This window comes from Salmo salar, chromosome ssa02 (genome assembly GCF_905237065.1).
Source record: "Salmo salar chromosome ssa02, Ssal_v3.1, whole genome shotgun sequence".
In the NCBI taxonomy this organism is placed as follows: domain Eukaryota; kingdom Metazoa; phylum Chordata; class Actinopteri; order Salmoniformes; family Salmonidae; genus Salmo; species Salmo salar.
In genome coordinates, this window is record NC_059443.1 from 38,133,709 (window position 1) to 38,157,597 (window position 23,889).

The window sequence follows — 23,889 nt, forward strand, 5'->3', positions numbered from 1 at the left end:
CTGAAGAACGGCATCAGAGCGCACCTGGCCCAGGGGTGCACGTTCCAAACTGCTTTGAATCAAACGCTAATGCACTACAGAGCAAGCAAACACAACAACACAGGTCTCCCCGGCATCCCTCATGCTAGGTCGTGAGATGGAACTGCCACTGGACAGACTCAGAACACAGAGAGTAGCAGAACCGGCGGCTAGGTGCACCCAAGAACAGCAGGCAGTGACCAGGCACCAAAGAGCAATGAAACAGCGTTTTGACAAGGCACACAAGGTGAAGAAGTCGATCATCCAAGTGTCTGACTGGGTCCGAGCCCGACGGCCTCAGCGGTGCAACAAAATGGCCTCATTCTGGTCGGACCCCTTGCAGGTCAGTCGACAACTGGGGCCCGCCACATTCATGTTGAGCAATGGATCACGCTGGCACGCCAGCCGCCTCAGAAAAGTCCCTGCCCCTCGAGGAATACGAATGCACACAAAACAGACATGCAGGCCAGAGACGCCACCGGATGGACCTCCCCCACCACTACCACCCGAACCCCAGCCTCTGTAGGCTCCCCAAGGGCCAGAGCCACAAGCGGTGGCGGTTGAAGAAAGGCCTATGCGGGCACGAACTCGCCCTGCTCATCTGGGGGACTACTTGACCTCTTTACATTCTTAGGCTCCGGTAGGTGTCTTAGTCAACCTCCAGGTTAATGGACTGAACTGGCTAGTTTGGAGAGTCCTTCCGTTTAAGGGTTAATGTTTATTTCTTACAGGTATCAATCTAGGTTCTTGCCCTATGGACATTTTATATATGGTACCAGTCCCTGGTTTTGGAAAGGGGGGGGAAATGTTATGTATGGTACGACGTGCTGTACGTCATACTATACGTTGTTATAAGAGACAATAATACAAGAAACAACACTTCTGTAGCTTGTCAACTATGTGTCTGTCTATCCCTGTTCTCTCCTCTCTGCACAGGCCATACAAACGCTTCACACCGCGTGGCCGCTGCCACTCTGACCTGGTGGTCCCAGCGCGCACGACCCACGTGGAGTTCCAGGTCTCCGGCAGCCTCTGGAACTGCCGGTCTGCAGCCAACAAGGCTGAGTTCATCTCAGCCTATGCTACCCTCCAGTCCCTAGACTTCCTGGCGCTGAAGGAAACATGGATTACCACAGATAACACTGCTACTCCTACTGCTCTCTCTTCGTCTGCCCACGTGTTCTCGCATACCCATAGAGCATCGAGCCAGCGGGGTGGTGGCACTGGAATCCTCATCTCTCCCAAGTGGACATTCTCTCTTTCTCCCCTGACCCATCTGTCTATCTCCTCATTTGAATTCCATGCTGTCACAGTTACCAGCCCTTTCAAGCTTAACATCCTTATAATTTATCGCCCTCCAGGTTCCCTTGGAGAGTTCATCAATGAGCTTGACGCCTTGATAAGTTCCTTTCCTGAGGATGGCTCACCTCTCACAGTTCTGGGTGACTTTAACCTCCCCACGTCTACCTTTGACTCATTCCCCTCTGCCTCCTTCTTTCCACTCCTCTCCTCTTTTGACCTCACCCTCTCACCTCCCCCCCCTACTCACAAGGCAGGCAATACGCTTGACCTCATCTTTACTAGATGCTGTTCTTCCACTAATCTCATTGCAACTCTCCTCCAAATCTCCGACCACTACCTTGTATCCTTTTCCCTCTTGCTCTCATCCAACACTTCTCACTCTGCCCCTACTCGGATGGTATTGCGCCGTCCCAACCTTCGCTCTCTCTCTCCCGCTACTCTCTCCTCTTCCATCCTATCATCTCTTCCCTCTGCTCAAACCTTCTCCAACCTATCTCCTGATTCTGCCTCCTCAACCCTCCTCTCCTCCCTTTCTGCATCCTTTGATTTTCTCTGGCCCCTATCCTCCAGGCCGGCTCGGTCCTCCCCTCCTGCTCCGTGGCTCGACAACTCACTACGAGCTCACAGAACAGGGCTCCAGGCAGCCGAGCGGAAATGGAGGAAAACTCGCCTCCCTGCGGACCTGGCATCCTTTCACTCCCTCCTCTCTACATTCTCCTCTTCTGTCTCTGCTGCTAAAGCCACTTTCTACCACTCTAAATTCCAAGCATCTGCCTCTAACCCTAGGAAGCGCTTTGCTACCTTCTCCTCCCTCCTGAATCCTCCCCCCCCCCCTCCTCCTCCCTCTCTGCGGATGACTTCGTCAACCATTTTGAAAAGAAGGTTGACGATATCCGATCCTCGTTTGCTAAGTCAAACGACACCGCTGGTCCTGCTCACACTGCCCTACCCTGTGCTTTGACCTCTTTCTCCCCTCTCTCTCCAGATGAAATCTCGCGTCTTGTGACGGCCGGCCGCCCAACAACCTGCCCACTTGACCCTATCCCCTCCTCTCTTCTCCAGACCATTTCCGGAGACCTTCTCCCCTTCCTCACCTCGCTCATCAACTCATCCTTGACCGCTGGCTACGTCCCTTCCGTCTTCAAGAGAGCGAGAGTTGCACCCCTTCTGAAAAAAACCTACACTCGATCCCTCCGATGTCAACAACTACAGACCAGTATCCCTTCTTTCTTTTCTCTCCAAAACTCTTGAACGTGCCGTCCTTGGCCAGCTCTCCTGCTATCTCTCTCAGAATGACCTTCTTGATCCTAATCAGTCAGGTTTCAAGACTGGGCATTCAACTGAGACTGCTCTTCTCTGTGTCACGGAGGCTCTCCGCACTGCTAAAGCTAACTCTCTCTCCTCTGCTCTCATCCTTCTAGACCTATCTGCTGCCTTTGATACTGTGAACCATCAGATCCTCCTCTCCACCCTCTCCGAGTTGGGCATCTCCGGCGCGGCCCACGCTTGGATTGCGTCCTACCTGACAGGTCGCTCCTACCAGGTGGCGTGGCGAGAATCTGTCTCCGCACCATGCACTCTCACCACTGGTGTCCCCCAGGGCTCTGTTCTAGGCCCTCTCCTATTCTCGCTATACACCAAGTCACTTGGCTCTGTCATATCCTCACATGGTCTCTCCTATCATTGCTATGCAGACGACACACAATTAATCTTCTCCTTTCCCCCTTCTGATAACCAGGCGGCGAATCGCATCTCTGCATGTCTGTCAGACATATCAGTGTGGATGACGGATCACCAGCTCAAGCTGAACCTCGGCAAGACGGATCTGCTCTTCCTCCCGGGGAAGGACTGCCCGTTCCATGATCTCGCCATCACGGTTGACAACTCCCTTGTGTCCTCCTCCCAGAGTGCTAAGAACCTTGGCGTGATCCTGGACAACACCCTGTCATTCTCCACTAACATCAAGGCGGTGACCCGATCCTGTAGGTTCATGCTCTACAACATTCGCAGAGTACGACCCTGCCTCACACAGGAAGCGGCGCAGGTCCTAATCCAGGCACCTGTCATCTCCCGTCTGGATTACTGCAACTCGCTGTTGGCTGGGCTCCCTGCCTGTGCCATTAAACCCCTACAACTCATCCAGAACGCCGCAGCCCGTCTGGTGTTCAAACTTCCCAAGTTCTCTCACGTCACCCCGCTCCTCCGCTCTCTCCACTGGCTTCCAGTTGAAGCTCGCATCCGCTACAAGACCATGGTGATTGCCTACGGAGCTGTGAAGGGAACGGCACCTCCATACCTTCAGGCTCTGATCAGGCCCTACACCCAAACAAGGGCACTGCGTTCATCCACCTCTGGCCTGCTGGCCCCCCTACCTCTGAGGAAGCACAGTCCCGCTCAGCCCAGTCAAAACTGTTCGCTGCTCAGGCACCCCAATGGTGGAACAAGCTCCCTCACGACGCCAGGACAGCGGAGTCAATCACCACCTTCCGGAGACACCTGAAACCCCACATCTTTAAGGAATACCTAGGATAGGATAAAGTAATCCTTCTAACCCCCCCTTAAAAGATTTAGATGCACTATTGTAAAGTGGTTGTTCCACTGGATATCATAAGGTGAATGCACCAATTTGTAAGTCGCTCTGGATAAGAGCGCCTGCTAAATGACTTAAATGTAATATAAATGTTATGGTTTACGACAGTGTGCTGCTTTACGGATTAATGGGTTGTCAGAATGAGTGGCACATGTCATTAAAATGACAGAGTGATGTACAATGTGAAACTGTGCAGATGTGCATTCTTCTACAGCTAGGCTAGATATAACACTCAGTCTCTTCCAAAATCCCCACGAATGTTTGAAACAAGTCAAATATACCTCTGTTCACGCGCCATCCCCACAAATCCAACGTATCACGTGACCGAGACAAGCGTCAAGAGTAAGTCATAAACGGATGTAACAGAGGGAATCCGGTCATTTTTCAAAATAAAACATCGTTCAGACTCAGATAATTAATAAAACGGAAATAATGTAAGTTATTTATTCTTTCTCTGCGGCCCGGTACCAAATGACCCACGGACCGGTACCGGTCCGCGACCCGGGGGTTGGGGACCGCTGATTTACAACATTAACAATGTCTACACTGTATTTCTGATCAATTTGATGTTATTTTAATGGACAAAAAAGTTGCTTTTCTTTCAAGAACAAGGGCATTTCTAAGTGACCCCAAACTTTTGAACGGTATTGTAGGTAAGTGGTTGCAAAGGGCATCAGTGTCTTAACAGCGTGATTTGCCAAGGCAAGATACTCTGAGTGCAGCCCAATCCAGAAATCTGGCAGTGGCTTCTGATTAAATTCAATTTTCACAGAACCGCTTATTGCAATTTCGATGAGGCTCTCTTGTTCAGATATCGGTAAGTGGACTGGAAGCAGGGCATGAAAGAGATAACGAATCCAGTTGTTTGTGTCATCCGTTCTGGGAAAGTACCTGCGTAATTGCGCACCCAACTCACTCATGTGCTTCGCTATATCACATTTGACATTGTCCGTAAGCTTGAGTTCATTTGCACACAAAAAAACATACAATGATGTTAAGACCTGTGTGCTGTCCTTGTTAATGCAGACAGAGAAGAGCTCCAACTTCTTAATCATAGCCTCAATTTTGTCCCACACACTGAATATAGTTGCGGAGAGTCCCTGTAATCCTAGATTCAGATCACTCAGGCGAGAAAAAACACCCAGATAGGCCAGTCGTGTGAGAAACTTGTCATCATGCAAGCGGTCAGACAAGTGAAAATTATGGTCAGTAAAGAAAACTTTAAGCTCGTCTCTCAATTAGAAAAAAACGTGTCAATACTTTCCCCCCTTGATAACCAGCACACTTCTGTATGTTGTAAAAGCGTTACATTGTCGCTGCCCATGTCATTGCATAGTGCAGAAAATACATGAGAGTTCAGGGGCCTTGCTTCAACAAAGTTAACCATCTTCACTGTAGTGTCCATAATGTTTTTCAAGCTGTCAGGCATTTTCTTGGCAGCAAGAGCCTCTGGGTGGATGCTGCAGTTTACCCAAGTGGCGTCGGGAGCAACTGCTTGCACGCGAGTTACCACTCCGCTATGTCTCCCGGTCATGGCTTTTGTGCCAACAGTACAGATGCCAACACATATTGACCACTAAAGTCCATTTGATGTCACAAAGCTGTCCAGTACTTAAAAATATCATCTCCTGTTGTCCTGGTTTCCAGAAGAGGATGTCTTCCTTAATTGACCCCCCAGAAACGTAACGGACATATACCAGGAGCTGTGCCAGGCCCGCCACATCTGTTGACTCATCCAGCTGTTAACGCATAGAATTCACTGGCTTGTATGCAAAACAGTAATTTTTTCATAACATCTCCTGCCACGTCACTGATGTGTCGTAAAACAGTGTTGTTTGATGAAGACATTGTCTGTATAGTTTGTTTGCCTTTTCCCCCAGCATTGTCCCAGCCATATCTGCTGCAGCAGATTAAGGAGCAATTAAGTCCTCCACAATAGTATGAGGCTTGCCTGTCCTACTCACTTGGTAGCTCACCATATAAGACACTTCTAGCCCCTTCTTATTAATGGTATCTGTTGCTTTTATACATGTCTTACTACTCAAAAATCATCTTAATTCTCACTCAAAAAACTCCTGTGGCTTATTTTTCAAATTGGCATGTTTTGTTTCCAAATGTCTGCGCAAGAGTGAAGGTTTCATCGAGTTGTGAGATAATACTTTTGTAAATATAACACTGTGGCTGAGGAAAGGCACTACTCCCAATATAAGTGAACCTCAAATCAATGTAATTCTCATCATATTTGCGCCTCTTCGATGGTCCAATGTCCCGGTCTGTTCGGTGCTTTTCCAGGTAAGGGGGCAGTAGCTCTTCGGCTGCATCAGATTCACAACTGTCAGTGTCCATGCTTGCTGGGCTAACAACTAATGTAGAATTACTGATGCTAGCATTGGATGTGCTCGTGGAAGCAGAACAACTTGTGTCATCGACAGGTGCAGGTGTAGTACTGCTGGTAGTAGTAGTACTACCAGTAGAGCTGATATGTGTATCTATGGACACGGGCCTTACTTTAAAATATATATATATATTCATTTTCAAACAAACGGAATGAGCAGCAGCTACGTTTGCCTACATAAGGACAGTTAGTGGAATTCCAGCGAGAGAGTTACGGTTAATGTGATTGGATGATAATTATTTGACTAGGCTACCTGTATTTCACATTGTGTTGTTATTATTTCGCTGAACACTAGATAGTTTCATTTTATTTTTGGGTAGTGAAACGAGGCTACTCAGGCAAGAAAAAAAAACACCCGTTGGAAAATATAAATGGAATATATATATATATTTATTATTCCCAGTTTGGGAATACCTGACCTAGAACAATAAAGGGTCCTTCAGCTTGTCCATGTAGAAGAACCCTTTATGGTTCCAGATCGAACCTTTTCACCCAACAAAGTTTAGAAGCCTTTATTCCAAAGAGAAGGAACCCTTGCCCCTGTAGAAGAGCCCTTTAGAACCGGGTTTCTATGTGTAATACAGCTTTATTTTTAGGCTAATATGAATAGGTCTATTATGCACATGCACATTTGAAGCACCAGGAGGAGATGTTTCTCATATTTCAATTAAGTTCAATTACTCTTTATATAAGGATCATACCGATACTATCCAGTCCAGCATGTGTATTTCCTTGAAAGTAAAAGCATTAAAGTTAAAGCATACTGTAGGCGACACCGGACAACTGATACGTACTGGGCTCACTCAAACTTGGCGACAACGCTTATTATTATCACAAAGTTGAGTAAGTCTACATTCAAATATATCATCTACCTTAACTTGTATGATTTCAATGTTCATTATTATGCTCGGAATAGCCTATACGTTCCGGAGTTTAACGGTACCGGTTGGGCTGAGTTAGGCCTGCTAAGCTATTTCTGAACTTTGTAGACATGTTGCGCGCAGAAGCCCGATAATTGTTCTCCGATAATACGGTCACTGAGGAAAGGTGAAAACTGTATGGGGTTAGTTATCATAGTCTTTGATAATGCTGTCTAGAATAGCCCATTTTAGCATATTAAAATTGAATCGAAGTTTATACATTTTCACAGCGGGGGTCTCAGTCTGCATCGAATAGCCTAAACAGGCCTGTTTAAAAAAAACAAAAAAACATTTGGCTTTGCATGATAAGCCGAGGTCATAAAATAATACGTTTAAGGGTGTCTTTCATAAAAAAATGTCTATGAACTTGGGTGACAGTCAGAATTGCAATGAATACTATTAAGCATAGCCTAAACGGAACATAAAAAAATATATGTAGCCCGTGCAGAATAGCCAGTATTTCGTGGGGTAGTCCTAAATAAATGTTTGCCTGCCTTAAACTCGTAATTTTAATACGACTTCAATTTTGCCAGGTGAATCATCGACATCATTTATGATTATCACATTTTTGAAGATTAATGGTTAATTCAGCTTAATCGTTATCCTATTTAATGTGTGTAATTGGTCAAATATAAGCTATTATATTATGTTATTTTAATGGACAAAAAGTTGCTTTTCTTTCAAGAACAAGGGCATTTCTAAGTGACCCCAAACTTTTGAACAGTATTGTAGGTAAGTGGTTGCAAAGGGCATCAGTGTCTTAACAGCGTGATTTGCCAAGGCAAGATACTCTGAGTGCAGCCCAATCCAGAAATCTGGCAGTGGCTTCTGATTAAATTCAATTTTCACAGAACCGCTTATTGCAATTTCGATGAGGCTCTCTTGTTCAGATATCGGTAAGTGGACTGGAAGCAGGGCATGAAAGAGATAACGAATCCAGTTGTTTGTGTCATCCGTTCTGGGAAAGTACCTGCGTAATTGCGCACCCAACTCACTCATGTGCTTCGCTATATCACATTTGACATTGTCCGTAAGCTTGAGTTCATTTGCACACAAAAAACATACAATGATGTTAAGACCTGTGTGCTGTCCTTGTTAATGCAGACAGAGAAGAGCTCCAACTTCTTAATCATAGCCTCAATTTTGTCCCACACACTGAATATAGTTGCGGAGAGTCCCTGTAATCCTAGATTCAGATCACTCAGGCGAGAAAAAACACCCAGATAGGCCAGTCGTGTGAGAAACTTGTCATCATGCAAGCGGTCAGACAAGTGAAAATTATGGTCAGTAAAGAAAACCTTAAGCTCGTCTCTCAATTAGAAAAAACGTGTCAATACTTTCCCCCTTGATAACCAGCACACTTCTGTATGTTGTAAAAGCGTTACATTGTCGCTGCCCATATCATTGCATAGTGCAGAAAATACATGAGAGTTCAGGGGCCTTGCTTCAACAAAGTTAACCATCTTCACTGTAGTGTCCATAATGTTTTTCAAGCTGTCAGGCATTTTCTTGGCAGCAAGAGCCTCTGGGTGGATGCTGCAGTTTACCCAAGTGGCGTCGGGAGCAACTGCTTGCACGCGAGTTACCACTCCGCTATGTCTCCCGGTCATGGCTTTTGTGCCAACAGTACAGATGCCAACACATATTGACCACTAAAGTCCATTTGATGTCACAAAGCTGTCCAGTACTTAAAAATATCATCTCCTGTTGTCCTGGTTTCCAGAAGAGGATGTCTTCCTTAATTGACCCCCCAGAAACGTAACGGACATATACCAGGAGCTGTGCCAGGCCCGCCACATCTGTTGACTCATCCAGCTGTTAACGCATAGAATTCACTGGCTTGTATGCAAAACAGTAATTTTTTCATAACATCTCCTGCCACGTCACTGATGTGTCGTAAAACAGTGTTGTTTGATGAAGACATTGTCTGTATAGTTTGTTTGCCTTTTCCCCCAGCATTGTCCCAGCCATATCTGCTGCAGCAGATTAAGGAGCAATTAAGTCCTCCACAATAGTATGAGGCTTGCCTGTCCTACTCACTTGGTAGCTCACCATATAAGACACTTCTAGCCCCTTCTTATTAATGGTATCTGTTGCTTTTATACATGTCTTACTACTCAAAAATCATCTTAATTCTCACTCAAAAAACTCCTGTGGCTTATTTTTCAAATTGGCATGTTTTGTTTCCAAATGTCTGCGCAAGAGTGAAGGTTTCATCGAGTTGTGAGATAATACTTTTGTAAATATAACACTGTGGCTGAGGAAAGGCACTACTCCCAATATAAGTGAACCTCAAATCAATGTAATTCTCATCATATTTGCGCCTCTTCGATGGTCCAATGTCCCGGTCTGTTCGGTGCTTTTCCAGGTAAGGGGCAGTAGCTCTTCGGCTGCATCAGATTCACAACTGTCAGTGTCCATGCTTGCTGGGCTAACAACTAATGTAGAATTACTGATGCTAGCATTGGATGTGCTCGTGGAAGCAGAACAACTTGTGTCATCGACAGGTGCAGGTGTAGTACTGCTGGTAGTAGTAGTACTACCAGTAGAGCTGATATGTGTATCTATGGACACGGGCCTTACTTTAAAATATATATATATATTCATTTTCAAACAAACGGAATGAGCAGCAGCTACGTTTGCCTACATAAGGACAGTTAGTGGAATTCCAGCGAGAGAGTTACGGTTAATGTGATTGGATGATAATTATTTGACTAGGCTACCTGTATTTCACATTGTGTTGTTATTATTTCGCTGAACACTAGATAGTTTCATTTTATTTTTGGGTAGTGAAACGAGGCTACTCAGGCAAGAAAAAAAAACACCCGTTGGAAAATATAAATGGAATATATATATATATTTATTATTCCCAGTTTGGGAATACCTGACCTAGAACAATAAAGGGTCCTTCAGCTTGTCCATGTAGAAGAACCCTTTATGGTTCCAGATCGAACCTTTTCACCCAACAAAGTTTAGAAGCCTTTATTCCAAAGAGAAGGAACCCTTGCCCCTGTAGAAGAGCCCTTTAGAACCGGGTTTCTATGTGTAATACAGCTTTATTTTTAGGCTAATATGAATAGGTCTATTATGCACATGCACATTTGAAGCACCAGGAGGAGATGTTTCTCATATTTCAATTAAGTTCAATTACTCTTTATATAAGGATCATACCGATACTATCCAGTCCAGCATGTGTATTTCCTTGAAAGTAAAAGCATTAAAGTTAAAGCATACTGTAGGCGACACCGGACAACTGATACGTACTGGGCTCACTCAAACTTGGCGACAACGCTTATTATTATCACAAAGTTGAGTAAGTCTACATTCAAATATATCATCTACCTTAACTTGTATGATTTCAATGTTCATTATTATGCTCGGAATAGCCTATACGTTCCGGAGTTTAACGGTACCGGTTGGGCTGAGTTAGGCCTGCTAAGCTATTTCTGAACTTTGTAGACATGTTGCGCGCAGAAGCCCGATAATTGTTCTCCGATAATACGGTCACTGAGGAAAGGTGAAAACTGTATGGGGTTAGTTATCATAGTCTTTGATAATGCTGTCTAGAATAGCCCATTTTAGCATATTAAAATTGAATCGAAGTTTATACATTTTCACAGCGGGGGTCTCAGTCTGCATCGAATAGCCTAAACAGGCCTGTTTAAAAAAAACAAAAAAACATTTGGCTTTGCATGATAAGCCGAGGTCATAAAATAATACGTTTAAGGGTGTCTTTCATAAAAAAATGTCTATGAACTTGGGTGACAGTCAGAATTGCAATGAATACTATTAAGCATAGCCTAAACGGAACATAAAAAAATATATGTAGCCCGTGCAGAATAGCCAGTATTTCGTGGGGTAGTCCTAAATAAATGTTTGCCTGCCTTAAACTCGTAATTTTAATACGACTTCAATTTTGCCAGGTGAATCATCGACATCATTTATGATTATCACATTTTTGAAGATTAATGGTTAATTCAGCTTAATCGTTATCCTATTTAATGTGTGTAATTGGTCAAATATAAGCTATTATATTATGTTATTTTAATGGACAAAAAAGTTGCTTTTCTTTCAAGAACAAGGGCATTTCTAAGTGACCCCAAACTTTTGAACAGTATTGTAGGTAAGTGGTTGCAAAGGGCATCAGTGTCTTAACAGCGTGATTTGCCAAGGCAAGATACTCTGAGTGCAGCCCAATCCAGAAATCTGGCAGTGGCTTCTGATTAAATTCAATTTTCACAGAACCGCTTATTGCAATTTCGATGAGGCTCTCTTGTTCAGATATCGGTAAGTGGACTGGAAGCAGGGCATGAAAGAGATAACGAATCCAGTTGTTTGTGTCATCCGTTCTGGGAAAGTACCTGCGTAATTGCGCACCCAACTCACTCATGTGCTTCGCTATATCACATTTGACATTGTCCGTAAGCTTGAGTTCATTTGCACACAAAAAAACATACAATGATGTTAAGACCTGTGTGCTGTCCTTGTTAATGCAGACAGAGAAGAGCTCCAACTTCTTAATCATAGCCTCAATTTTGTCCCACACACTGAATATAGTTGCGGAGAGTCCCTGTAATCCTAGATTCAGATCACTCAGGCGAGAAAAAACACCCAGATAGGCCAGTCGTGTGAGAAACTTGTCATCATGCAAGCGGTCAGACAAGTGAAAATTATGGTCAGTAAAGAAAACCTTAAGCTCGTCTCTCAATTAAAAAAAACGTGTCAATACTTTCCCCCTTGATAACCAGCACACTTCTGTATGTTGTAAAAGCGTTACATTGTCGCTGCCCATGTCATTGCATAGTGCAGAAAATACATGAGAGTTCAGGGGCCTTGCTTCAACAAAGTTAACCATCTTCACTGTAGTGTCCATAATGTTTTTCAAGCTGTCAGGCATTTTCTTGGCAGCAAGAGCCTCTGGGTGGATGCTGCAGTTTACCCAAGTGGCGTCGGGAGCAACTGCTTGCACGCGAGTTACCACTCCGCTATGTCTCCCGGTCATGGCTTTTGTGCCAACAGTACAGATGCCAACACATATTGACCACTAAAGTCCATTTGATGTCACAAAGCTGTCCAGTACTTAAAAAATATCATCTCCTGTTGTCCTGGTTTCCAGAAGAGGATGTCTTCCTTAATTGACCCCCCAGAAACGTAACGGACATATACCAGGAGCTGTGCCAGGCCCGCCACATCTGTTGACTCATCCAGCTGTTAACGCATAGAATTCACTGGCTTGTATGCAAAACAGTAATTTTTTCATAACATCTCCTGCCACGTCACTGATGTGTCGTAAAACAGTGTTGTTTGATGAAGACATTGTCTGTATAGTTTGTTTGCCTTTTCCCCCAGCATTGTCCCAGCCATATCTGCTGCAGCAGATTAAGGAGCAATTAAGTCCTCCACAATAGTATGAGGCTTGCCTGTCCTACTCACTTGGTAGCTCACCATATAAGACACTTCTAGCCCCTTCTTATTAATGGTATCTGTTGCTTTTATACATGTCTTACTACTCAAAAATCATCTTAATTCTCACTCAAAAAACTCCTGTGGCTTATTTTTCAAATTGGCATGTTTTGTTTCCAAATGTCTGCGCAAGAGTGAAGGTTTCATCGAGTTGTGAGATAATACTTTTGTAAATATAACACTGTGGCTGAGGAAAGGCACTACTCCCAATATAAGTGAACCTCAAATCAATGTAATTCTCATCATATTTGCGCCTCTTCGATGGTCCAATGTCCCGGTCTGTTCGGTGCTTTTCCAGGTAAGGGGGCAGTAGCTCTTCGGCTGCATCAGATTCACAACTGTCAGTGTCCATGCTTGCTGGGCTAACAACTAATGTAGAATTACTGATGCTAGCATTGGATGTGCTCGTGGAAGCAGAACAACTTGTGTCATCGACAGGTGCAGGTGTAGTACTGCTGGTAGTAGTAGTACTACCAGTAGAGCTGATATGTGTATCTATGGACGCGGGCCTTACTTTAAAAAAAATATATATTCATTTTCAAACAAACGGAATGAGCAGCAGCTACGTTTGCCTACATACGGACGGTTAGTGGAATTCCAGCGAGAGAGTTACGGTTAATGTGATTGGATGATCATTATTTGACTAGGCTACCTGTATTACACATTGTGTTGTTATTATTTCGCTGAACACTAGATAGTTTCATTTTATTTTTGGGTAGTGAAACGAGGCTACTCAGGCAAGAAAAAAAAACACCCGTTGGAAAATATAAATTGTTTGGTGAAATATATATATATATATATATATTCCCAGTTTGGGAATACCTGACCTAGAACAATAAAGGGTCCTTCAGCTTGTCCATGTAGAAGAACCCTTTATGGTTCCAGGTAGAACCTTTTCACCCAACAAAGTTTAGAAGCCTTTATTCCAAAGAGAAGGAACCCTTGCCCCTGTAGAAGAGCCCTTTAGAACCGGGTTTCTATGTGTAATACAGCTTTATTTGTAGGCTAATATGAATAGGTCTATTATGCACATGCACATTTGAAGCACCAGGAGGAGATGTTTCTCATATTTCAATTAAGTTCAATTACTCTTTATATAAGGATCATACCGATACTATCCAGTCCAGCATGTGTATTTCCTTGAAAGTAAAAGCATTAAAGTTAAAGCATACTGTAGGCGACACCGGACAACTGATACGTACTGGGCTCACTCAAACTTGGCGACAACGCTTATTATTATCACAAAGTTGAGTAAGTCTACATTCAAATATATCATCTACCTTAACTTGTATGATTTCAATGTTCATTATTGTGCTCGGAATAGCCTATACGTTCCGGAGTTTAACGGTACCGGTTGGGCTGAGTTAGGCCTGCTAAGCTATTTCTGAACTTTGTAGACATGTTGCGCGCAGAAGCCCGATAATTGTTCTCCGATAATACGGTCACTGAGGAAAGGCGAAAACTGTATGGGGTTAGTTATCATAGTCTTTGATAATGCTGTCTAGAAAAGCCCATTTTAGCATATTAAAATTGAATCGAAGTTTATACATTTTCACAGCGGGGGTCTCAGTCTGCATCGAATAGCCTAAACAGGCCTGTTTAAAAAAAAAAAAAACATTTGGCTTTGCATGATAAGCCGAGGTCATAAAATAATACGTTTAAGGGTGTCTTTCATAAAAAAATGTCTATGAACTTGGGTGACAGTCAGAATTGCAATGAATACTATTAAGCATAGCCTAAACGGAACATAAAAAAATATATATGTAGCCCGTGCAGAATAGCCAGTATTTCGTGGGGTAGTCCTAAATAAATGTTTGCCTGCCTTAAACTCGTAATTTTAATACGACTTCAATTTTGCCAGGTGAATCATCGACATCATTTATGATTATCACATTTTTGAAGATTAATGGTTAATTCAGCTTAATCGTTATCCTATTTAATGTGTGTAATTGGTCAAATATAAGCTATTATAGTAGGACTTTTGTATTTATATTAGCCTGTGCTATTTCTCTTGACCTGTTTAAAAAAAAAAAATATTGTAGATAAGGCGCGTGTAACTCCAATAACGTGTGACATGCCATTTACAATTACAATAGTTAGTAGCCTAGTAAAGAAAAAAGACCTGTCCTCAGACATCACAAGGTCCATAACGCAACTCACTGTACAAAAACGTAGCGTTTTATTATGCTTGGCGTTATTTGGCAGTAGATTATTAATGTGTAAGCATTTAATGGCTGATGAATTTAACTAGGCCTACATCATATTGTCCAGGCCCCTATTTACGTTTCCCAACGTCACGATAATGATTCACAATTACTCTTTTTATTTACCCCACAGGTGGATCATTGCAGCATGCTCAGGAAAGTGGGTAAGTCTACAAATAACTCGTGTGTGTGTGTGCACGTTTGCTTAGATCATGGATTGGCATTGACCATGGCAGGTTAACCCAGAAGATAAATTGATTAAATGTCTTTGTATAGGTGTGCTTGCTTCTCAGCAGATATGCAGCACAGCATCTGGACTGATCATTACCCTGAGAAAACATCACATCAAGCTGAGAGTGACAGTTTTGTAAGGCCTATCCCTAGCAAAACAGAGAGAATAAAAGGACTCAACAGCTACAGGACACCAGGAGTGCCTGTTACTTGTGCTAATCTACCCGTGCAAGTGTCTGAAAGCCCTGAGGATCATCGAGTTCTCTGGTCATGTTAAGAAAAATGGTGGATGATTTCTACACTCATGGGACTGACCAGAGATCTACCCGCCCAGGTTGTCTCTCTACAGTGGTAAAGAAAATGTATGAGTCTTCAGGGGATCACCAGTCCGAAATGGGGGTGTTAGCAGCGCCCCCCCCCACCCCCACCCACTGGAAAAGATGCTGAGGCAGTCCATCCCCGACCATCATACAATGAGGCTCTGGATCTAGCTCTGGTTCCAAAGAAAAGCCCAGCAATAATGGATGGTGTAACAGGTTACAAGAGAGAGGCTAAATGGAACATTGCTACCTACAGAAGAGATGAAGAGGCCCCAAATCTTAAATTAACCATGGCTCAAAGTCAGGAGTCAAAAGGCCTCCCACTTCCTGTCACCCAGCAACTTCCTGTTACTCAGTGTCTGGGTGAACTTGCAGCTCCTCGTCAACAAATGAAAATGACCTTTTACAGAAGTAGAGTGGCTGGGATGGAGCATGTGAAATATACTGGTATTTATTTTTCCTTTCACTTGCATTGTTACGTGTTTGCAGTAGTGGTGCGTGGGTAAACATCACTGGGGAAGCCAAGCCATGTGTTGTGATACTTGCGTTGTTTACTCTATAAACCTGTTAGTTCATATGCCTTGCGACCGTGATATATTGGCCTAAGGCCGAGACAATAAGAAGACACAGAGGCAGAATTGTTTTTAAAACACACCTTTGTTTCATCACAAAACCAGAGAGCAACCTCAGTGCAGTGAAGTCCACAAAGCAAGCATATTTCATTTAACAAACCGTTACATGAGCTTCAGCATGGTCAAGCAAGTTAATGTTTCCGAAATTGTCTGACCACTATACTATTGATTTAGAACCACGGAGAGTTACCGCAAGTCGAAGAAAACAGGAGCTGCCTCCACTATTCCAGCACCATTTCAACTTCAACATCATCTAATCACCTCTGCTTAGTCTAATACAGTGACAACTAAAAGATATCAAAAACAATTTAGTCCAATTAACGTAAACTAAATATCATGTGGCTGTCAATAGTTCGGATTTCTGTGTGCTCGTGCAAGTAGAAAAAGACATGTTGACTCGCCCTACTTGTAGAGAAACACCAATGCCATCCTCTCTTTCACGTTGATGAAACAGTCTATCACGCTGTCAAACAGTACACTGTGTTTGCAGTACTTCTGCTACTTTTTCAATTCTTTCATGTTCTATTCCAGCTTGTGTTGGAATCAATAACGTTGAACAAAATAGGCGCTTTTGGTGATTGTTACAACAATGAAAACAAAAACAAAATAACCATAATGTCCTGTGTTTCCAGTGTTTCTTCAGTTCTTAATCATCACTGCACTAATTCAACACTCTGATGGTGAGCTTTGCCTTTTTATCCGTTTGCTCTTTAAATGTTGAGATGATTTTTGCAATGAAAAGCTCTATACATTCTGATGTGTGTTTAGATTGATAGAGCAGCCAGTCATGTAATGAGCTCAACTTGACTGACACACATGCAGGAAGTGGAACACACTCTCTCAGGAACACTCCTGTAAGTGAGGCTGTGTGATCAGTTTATACTAGTAGAGGCATTCTCTCACTCCCCCCGTTTCACCCTCTCCCTATTTTTCTTTCCCACCCTGTATGAGATATGTACTGCTTTAAACAACTAAAGCAACCACAGATTTTTAGTTGTGTGGCATTTTACTATTATTTTCAAATCCATCAATAAAAATGTAATGGAGATTTTAAAGTTAAATCCATCTATATGATCAACCTTCTGAGGAAAATGTAATATTCCAAATGTGTTCATTTTAATGTTCCTACTTGCTGCCTTTGTGTTCATCCACGTCTCCTTTTCGTGTTATCTCAGGAAGCTGTTCAGCCTGCAGTGACGACAGATGTGCAAAAGTGCAGACAATATATGGATCGAATGACACCATAGTGTATCAGAGAAGTAACCCCATTGAAAACCTCACAAGTTGTTCCACCACCTCTGCGCCACCTCCTCAGAGTCAGAGATGCGTTGTGTGTCTTGCTGATATCAGAGATATAATCCTCTTTTGCTCAGACAGCTGGGAAGCAGCCGGGCTGCTCGACTGGGAAGTTGATGGCATCCGATTGAGAAACATCTTTATGGTTGGTAAGTATAACATATGGCTAAATTAGGACTCAATAGTGAATTAAAGCAATGTGACAAAACAGATTTTGATATAACATTACTATTCAACTGTCAGGATGGGAAATGTATCTTCACAGTTGCATATTGTCTTTTGTTTTTTTAAATGTGATTTCTTATTCTATAAATAAGTAATTTAAATACCCTTCCCTCGATTGATGTTTATAATCATGAACTGTTTAAATGACAGACTGCCCAGCCATGAAGACTGTTGATCGTGTAACAGGTAAACATCTGTTAAAACATTGATGTTAGAAAATAGAAAGTGATATTCACCTATAAAGATCAATACCATATTTCTAAATCAAATATGATTTTGTATCCCCTAAGACCTTATCCCTGGTGAGATTTCTGGTACCCTCAACCCTGGTGGGATTGCCGGTATTGGTATGTATCTATGTACCAGTAGTGTTTTTTTAAATATATTTTTGGTGTTTTGTGTAACTTGAATAAACACAAATTACCTTCTTTCTTTTTTTATACTACAGTTGAGAATGTCAAGACCAAAATATATTTTGTAGTTTTTTTAAAGTATGAAAATAAAGTCAGCAAAAAAAGAACCCTCCTCACTGTCAACTGTGTTTATTTATGTGTAAATATTTGTATGAACATAACAAGATGATTCAACAACTGAGACAAACTGAACAAGTTCCACAGACATGTGACTAACAGAAATGGAATAATGTGTCCCTGAACAAAGGGAGGGGGGTCAAAATCAAAAGTAACAGTCAGTATTTGGTGTGGCCACCCACTGCATTAAGTACTGCAGTGCATCTCCTCCTCGTGGACTGCACCAGGTTTGCCAGTTCTTGCTGTGAGATGTTACCCCACTCTTCCACCAAGGCACCTGCAATTTCCCTGACATTTCTGGGGGGGAATGGCCCTAGTCCTCACTCTCCGATCCAGACGTGCTCAATGGGATTGAGATCCGGGCTCTTTGCTGGCCATGGCAGAACACTGACATTCCTGTCTTGCAGGAAATCACGCACAGAACGCGCATTATGGCTGGTGACATTGTCATGCTGGAGGGTCATGTCAGGATGAGCCTGCAGGAAGGATACCACATGAAGGAGGAGGATGTCTTCCCTGTAACGCACAGTGTTGAGATTGCCTGCAATGACAACAAGCGCAGTCCGATGATGCTGTGACACACTGCCCCAGACCATGACGGACCCTCCACCTCCAAATCGATCCTGCTCCAGAGTACAGGCCTCGGTGTAACGCTCATTCCTTTGACGATAAACGCAAATCCGACCATCACCGCTGGTGAGACAAAACCACGACTCGTCAGTGAAGAGCACATTTTGCCAGTCCTGTCTGGTTCAGCGACGGTGGGTTTGTGCCCATAGGTGAGCGACGCTGTTGTCGGTGATGTCTGGTGAGGACCTGCCTTACAAATAGGCCTGCAAGCCCTCAGTCCAGCATCTCTCAGCCTATTGCGGACAGTCTGAGCACTGATGTAGGGATTGTGCGTTCCTGGTGTAACTCGGGCAGTTGTTGCCGCAATCCTGTACCTGCCCCGCAGGTGTGATGTTCGGATGTACCGATCCTGTGCAGGTGTTGTTACACATGGTCTGCCACTGCGAGGACAATCAGCTGTCTGTCCTGTCTCCCTGTAGTGCTGTCTTTGGTGTCTCACAGTACAGACATTGCAATTTATTGCCCTGGCCACATCTGCAGTCCTCATGCCTCCTTGCAGCATGCCTAAGGCACGTTCACGCAGATGAGCAGGGACCCTCTGTCTTTTGGTGTTTTTCAGAGTCAGTAGAAAGGCCTCTTCAGTGTCCTAAGTTTTCATAACTGTGACCTTAATTGCCTACCGTCTGTAAGCGGTTAGTGTCTTAATGACCGTTCCACAGGTGCATGTTCATGAATTGTTTATGGTTCATTGAACAAGCACGGGAAACAGTGTTTAAACCCCTTACAATGAAGATCTGTGAAGTTATTTTGATTTTTACAAATTATCTTTGAAAGACAGGGTCGTTTCTTTTTGTTGCTGAGTTTATGTTTATCCATAGTGGTCTCCTGTGCTGTGATTGGCCTCGTGTCAGTGTTGGGAATCCGTTTCTGTTATCGCAAGATTGAACGGTATGTACACAATTTAAGATTAATAGTTTAAGGGTCCTCTTATCCAGATTTTATGACCTCTTTAAAATATCAAGTTATAATTAGGAAGGCTATTCTCTATTTTATATCATAATCTAACCACAACATTCTATACAATAAAATGCTAATGTATTTATTAAAACAGCTACAACCAATAAAATTGCTAAACTTTTATGGCTCAATGTTATTTTCTCTCTCCCTTTTGTGTTTTTACAGCGATCGTCAAGAGAGGAGATGGGGGACAAATTTGACCAACCCTATCCCTCAGGTGATGGGTAAGACGGCTATTAACAACAAAATTGTATTCTTATTGGCCTAAGTAAGGGTTTTGATCCATTTTCATTTCTTTCTATAGGCCTGAAGCTCTGTAGATGACAAAAGTATGAGGAACATGCAGTGGAGCATTTGGGAGACGAACAGTGAAGCATTCTACATTTTCAAACAAACATGTCTTATGAGTTGGTAACACTAGTAGAAACTACAATTGTATCGTTTGTGCTGGAAACTTCTAAGGGAAAAAAGTTACAATGATAGTGCATGCCTTTAGAAACTTATATTTTCTTTCCTATATAGGTTATCCATATGCTTACCTACAGTTGAAGTCGGAAGTTGACATACACCTTATCCAAATATATTTAAACTCCGTTTTTCACAATTCCTGACATTTAATCCTAGTAAAAATTCCCTGTCTTGGGTCAGTTAGGATCACCACTTTATTTTAAGAATAATGCGGATGAATGAAGAATAAACTGATCATGTAAATTGAGCTCAGTGTATTTTAAACCCTGTCATTTGTAGTTCTAGACAGCTGCCCACAGGGAGAGATGCAGTCTAGAGGCATGGTGGATCCTGTTTGCTCAGAGTACGGTTGCTGTTTGATGAGAGCACATGGCTAATAAAGTTTGGGAGCTGTAATGGTAATAATTCTAAAGACGGACGCCTGCCTTTTGTGCTGCACTGCTTCCTGTTTCTTTGTTTTGTTTTTCCAATTTTAACTATGGTTTTTAAAAGTAAAAACTGATTGATAAGAAGAATAGTAAATAAATCACAAAAGAATAGAGAATATTCTGGAACTTGTCATTGCAAACTGTTTTTGTGGATAAAACCATGCTTGTGTCATAAAAAAAAAAATGTAACCTTTATTTTAACAGGGAGTCACATTGAGATTAAAATCTATTTTACAAGAGAGCCCTGTACACATTACAATAAAAACAGAATATTAAAACAATATAATTCAGCACACAATTAACAAAAATACACATTTAATAAAAGCAATCACATTCAACTACATAGAGGTCCTCAATCAATAATTTAAACTGCCTGAGTGGCACCAGCACATCTAGCTGCAGTGAACTCTGCATATTGTTCCACAAATTAGGGGCAAAAACTAAACACGATTTTCCTAAATCTGTGGAGACTGAAGGGATCTGTAGTGCTATCCATTCCTGTGAACGGGTTTGGTAACTTATTATTCTTATCTTAATTAATGAAGTTATATATGGAGGGAGTTTCTTTAAGATTACTTTGTAAATAACTAAAAGAGAATGCAGATCTCTTCTTACAGACAGAGAGGTCCATCACACATTTTATACAGACTACAATGATGAGTCCTAAAATTGTCCCCTGTGATAAAACGTATTGCGGAAGGGTTTTAAAACAGGTTGCCACATGCATGTAAACCATTTCACCAAAATCCAATACAGGGAGAGGCGTTGCTTGAACAATCTTTCTCTTATTTTTAATACTAAGGCATGATTGATAATGGAATTTATAGGTTTAAGGTTTTGACTAAATGATTCCACCCTGAAAATGTATAACTGAGTTATTATAAGATTAATTCCCTAATGTGTGTGCATAGGACAAGTTAAGACTTTACTATTTAGCAATGTAAGTGAGACATTTAAGGAGAAGAGTAACTGTCGACAGACAACCTGTGACAGGCAACTGTGAAACTGATAACAGGAAGAAGGTCTCCCCACCCAGAGAGGGGAGAAACCGTTAGGCTTGCAGTAGATTATGAAACATATTGAAGCAATGTATTTGTTGGAAAATTCTTGTAAATAGCATTGACAGTGTTAGAGAAGAGGTGGGGCATTTATAAGGGGTATGGTATGACCAAATGTGAGGTATAAAAGGCTATGTGCATAGTATGATTTTCAGAACGTTCTCTGAATAGATTTCTGACCTATTGCAGACTGGGACTTTGTCTAATTATTCATTAACCAAGGATTTACAACCCCTGGGAATTATTCCAAGCTTAAGTGATAGTTGAGTTCACAACATTGGGATAAAAATTCTCGTGACAATGATTTATTTCGATATAAAAAAAACAATCTTGGATCTTAGCTTCTTAGTCAGATTTTTTATATGCGTTACGAAGGATAACTTGTCATCAATCCAGACACGCAGGTACTCTCCTATCATTGCTATGCAGACGACACTCAATTAATCTTCTCCTTTCCCCCTTCTGATAACCAGGTGGCGAATCGCATCTCTGCATGTCTGGCAGACATATCAGTGTGGATGACGGATCACCACCTCAAGCTGAACCTCGGCAAGACGGAGCTGCTTTTCCTCCCGGGGAAGGACTGCCCGTTCCATGATCTCGCCATCACGGTTGACAACTCCATTGTGTCCTCCTCCCAGAGTGCTAAGAACCTTGGCGTGACCCTGGACAACACCCTGTCGTTCTCCACTAACATCAAGGCGGTGACCCGATCCTGTAGGTTCATGCTCTACAACATTCGCAGAGTACGACCCTGCCTCACACAGGAAGCGGTGCAGGTCCTAATCCAGGCACTTGTCATCTCCCGTCTGGATTACTGCAACTCGCTGTTGGCTGGGCTCCCTGCCTGTGCCATTAAACCCCTACAACTCATCCAGAACGCCGCAGCCCATCTGGTGTTCAACCTTCCCAAGTTCTCTCACGTCACCCCGCTCCTCCGCTCTCTCCACTGGCTTCCAGTTGAAGCTCGCATCCACTACAAGACCATGGTGCTTGCCTACGGAGCTGTGAGGGGAACGGCACCTCCGTACCTTCAGGCTCTGATCAGTCCCTACACCCAAACGAGGGCACTGTGCTCATCCACCTCTGGCCTGCTGGCCCCCCTACCTCTGAGCAAGCACAGTTCCCGCTCAGCCCAGTCAAAACTGTTCGCTGCTCTGGCACCCCTATGGTGGAACAAGCTCCCTCACGACGCCAGGACAGCAGAGTCAATCACCACCTTCCGGAGACACCTGAAACCCCACCTCTTTAAGGAATACCTGGGATAGGATAAAGTAATCCTTCTAACCCCCCCCCCCCCTAAAAGATTTAGATGCACTATTGTAAAGTGGTTGTTCCACTGGATATCATAAGGTGAATGCACCAATTTGTAAGTCGCTCTGGATAAGAGCGTCTGCTAAATTACTTAAATGTAAATGTACTTATATTGAGAAACAAGCTCAATTTGGGCTCGCTCCATTTATAGCGCAAATATGCAGGTCCTCAGGGTCAACATTTCGTGACCTAGAGAACTGCATGAGCTTGGTTTTACTTGTATTTAACACTAATTTAAGATCTGTAAGTGATTTCTGAATTGAATCAAAGTCATGTTGAAGTTCACGAATGGCCTGCTGCACTGAGGTGGCACAGGAATACAAAACTGTGTGATCTGCATAGAGATGAATGCTAAAATAATTAACAGTGTTTCCTATTCATTAATATACAAAGTGAACAATAACGGACCCAAAATCGAACCCTTAGGAACACGTTTTTGAATCAAGAAATTCTGATTTAACCACATCTATCAAGATGGCCTGAGTTTTGTCGCTAAGATAATTCTAAAACCATAAACAGGCTCTATATCCCAGGCCTACTCTTGATAATTTCTTCAGCAAAACAGAATGATCAACAGTGTCGAACGCCTTTGACAGATCAATAAACAAGGCAGCACAGCTCTTTTTAGCATCCAAGGCATTGACAAGATCATTAACAACTAGCGTGGTTGCTGTGGTAGTACTATGCCCAGGCTAAAAAAGTGCTGCACACTTAAGCAGACCAGGATCCAAATGATCAGCCCCTGTGGATTTTCTTTGGTGTAATGTTAACAAAGCATCCAGGACTTCTTTATCAGCATTTTCAGTATCATGCAATAGATTTTCACCATCTACATCCAAACTACTATTTTCAAGAGCTGACTTTGAAATACATTCAAATATAAAGCCTGCAGAGATAAAATTGTGATT

General features: G+C 42.8%; 1 protein-coding gene across 3 annotated transcripts; it reads left to right on the forward strand.

Annotated features, from left to right (window-relative positions):
* The first annotated feature begins 13,801 nt into the window (after positions 1-13,801).
* LOC106567746 (uncharacterized) lies at positions 13,802-20,428 on the forward strand. Of its 3 annotated transcripts, none has more exons than XM_014137407.2 (10): positions 13,802-13,939; positions 15,026-15,056; positions 15,169-15,890; positions 16,708-16,755; positions 17,251-17,520; positions 17,747-17,782; positions 17,887-17,943; positions 19,575-19,644; positions 19,879-19,937; positions 20,018-20,428. In XM_014137407.2, exons 3-10 carry the CDS (start codon positions 15,644-15,646, stop codon positions 20,035-20,037), a joined length of 807 nt encoding a protein of 268 aa, XP_013992882.2. In that variant the 5' UTR covers positions 13,802-13,939; positions 15,026-15,056; positions 15,169-15,643; the 3' UTR covers positions 20,038-20,428. The 3 variants fall into 3 exon arrangements, with proteins under 3 accessions (XP_013992882.2, XP_045559706.1, XP_045559716.1); XM_045703750.1 differs by having other exon boundaries at positions 19,879-19,930; XM_045703760.1 differs by lacking the exon at positions 15,169-15,890.
* The last annotated feature ends 3,461 nt before the right edge of the window (positions 20,429-23,889 follow it).

What these genes read in the sequence shown, in the direction of transcription:
- LOC106567746 (XM_014137407.2), top strand. Translation starts at nt 15,644, where the DNA reads ATGGATGGTGTAACAGGTTACAAGAGAGAGGCTAAATGGAACATTGCT. An exon ending in ACTAATTCAACACTCTGATG is followed by an intron (nt 16,756 to 17,250) that starts GTGAGCTTTGCC and finishes GTGTTATCTCAG; the next exon opens with GAAGCTGTTCAGCCTGCAGT. An exon ending in GAGAAACATCTTTATGGTTG is followed by an intron (nt 17,521 to 17,746) that starts GTAAGTATAACA and finishes TTTAAATGACAG; the next exon opens with ACTGCCCAGCCATGAAGACT.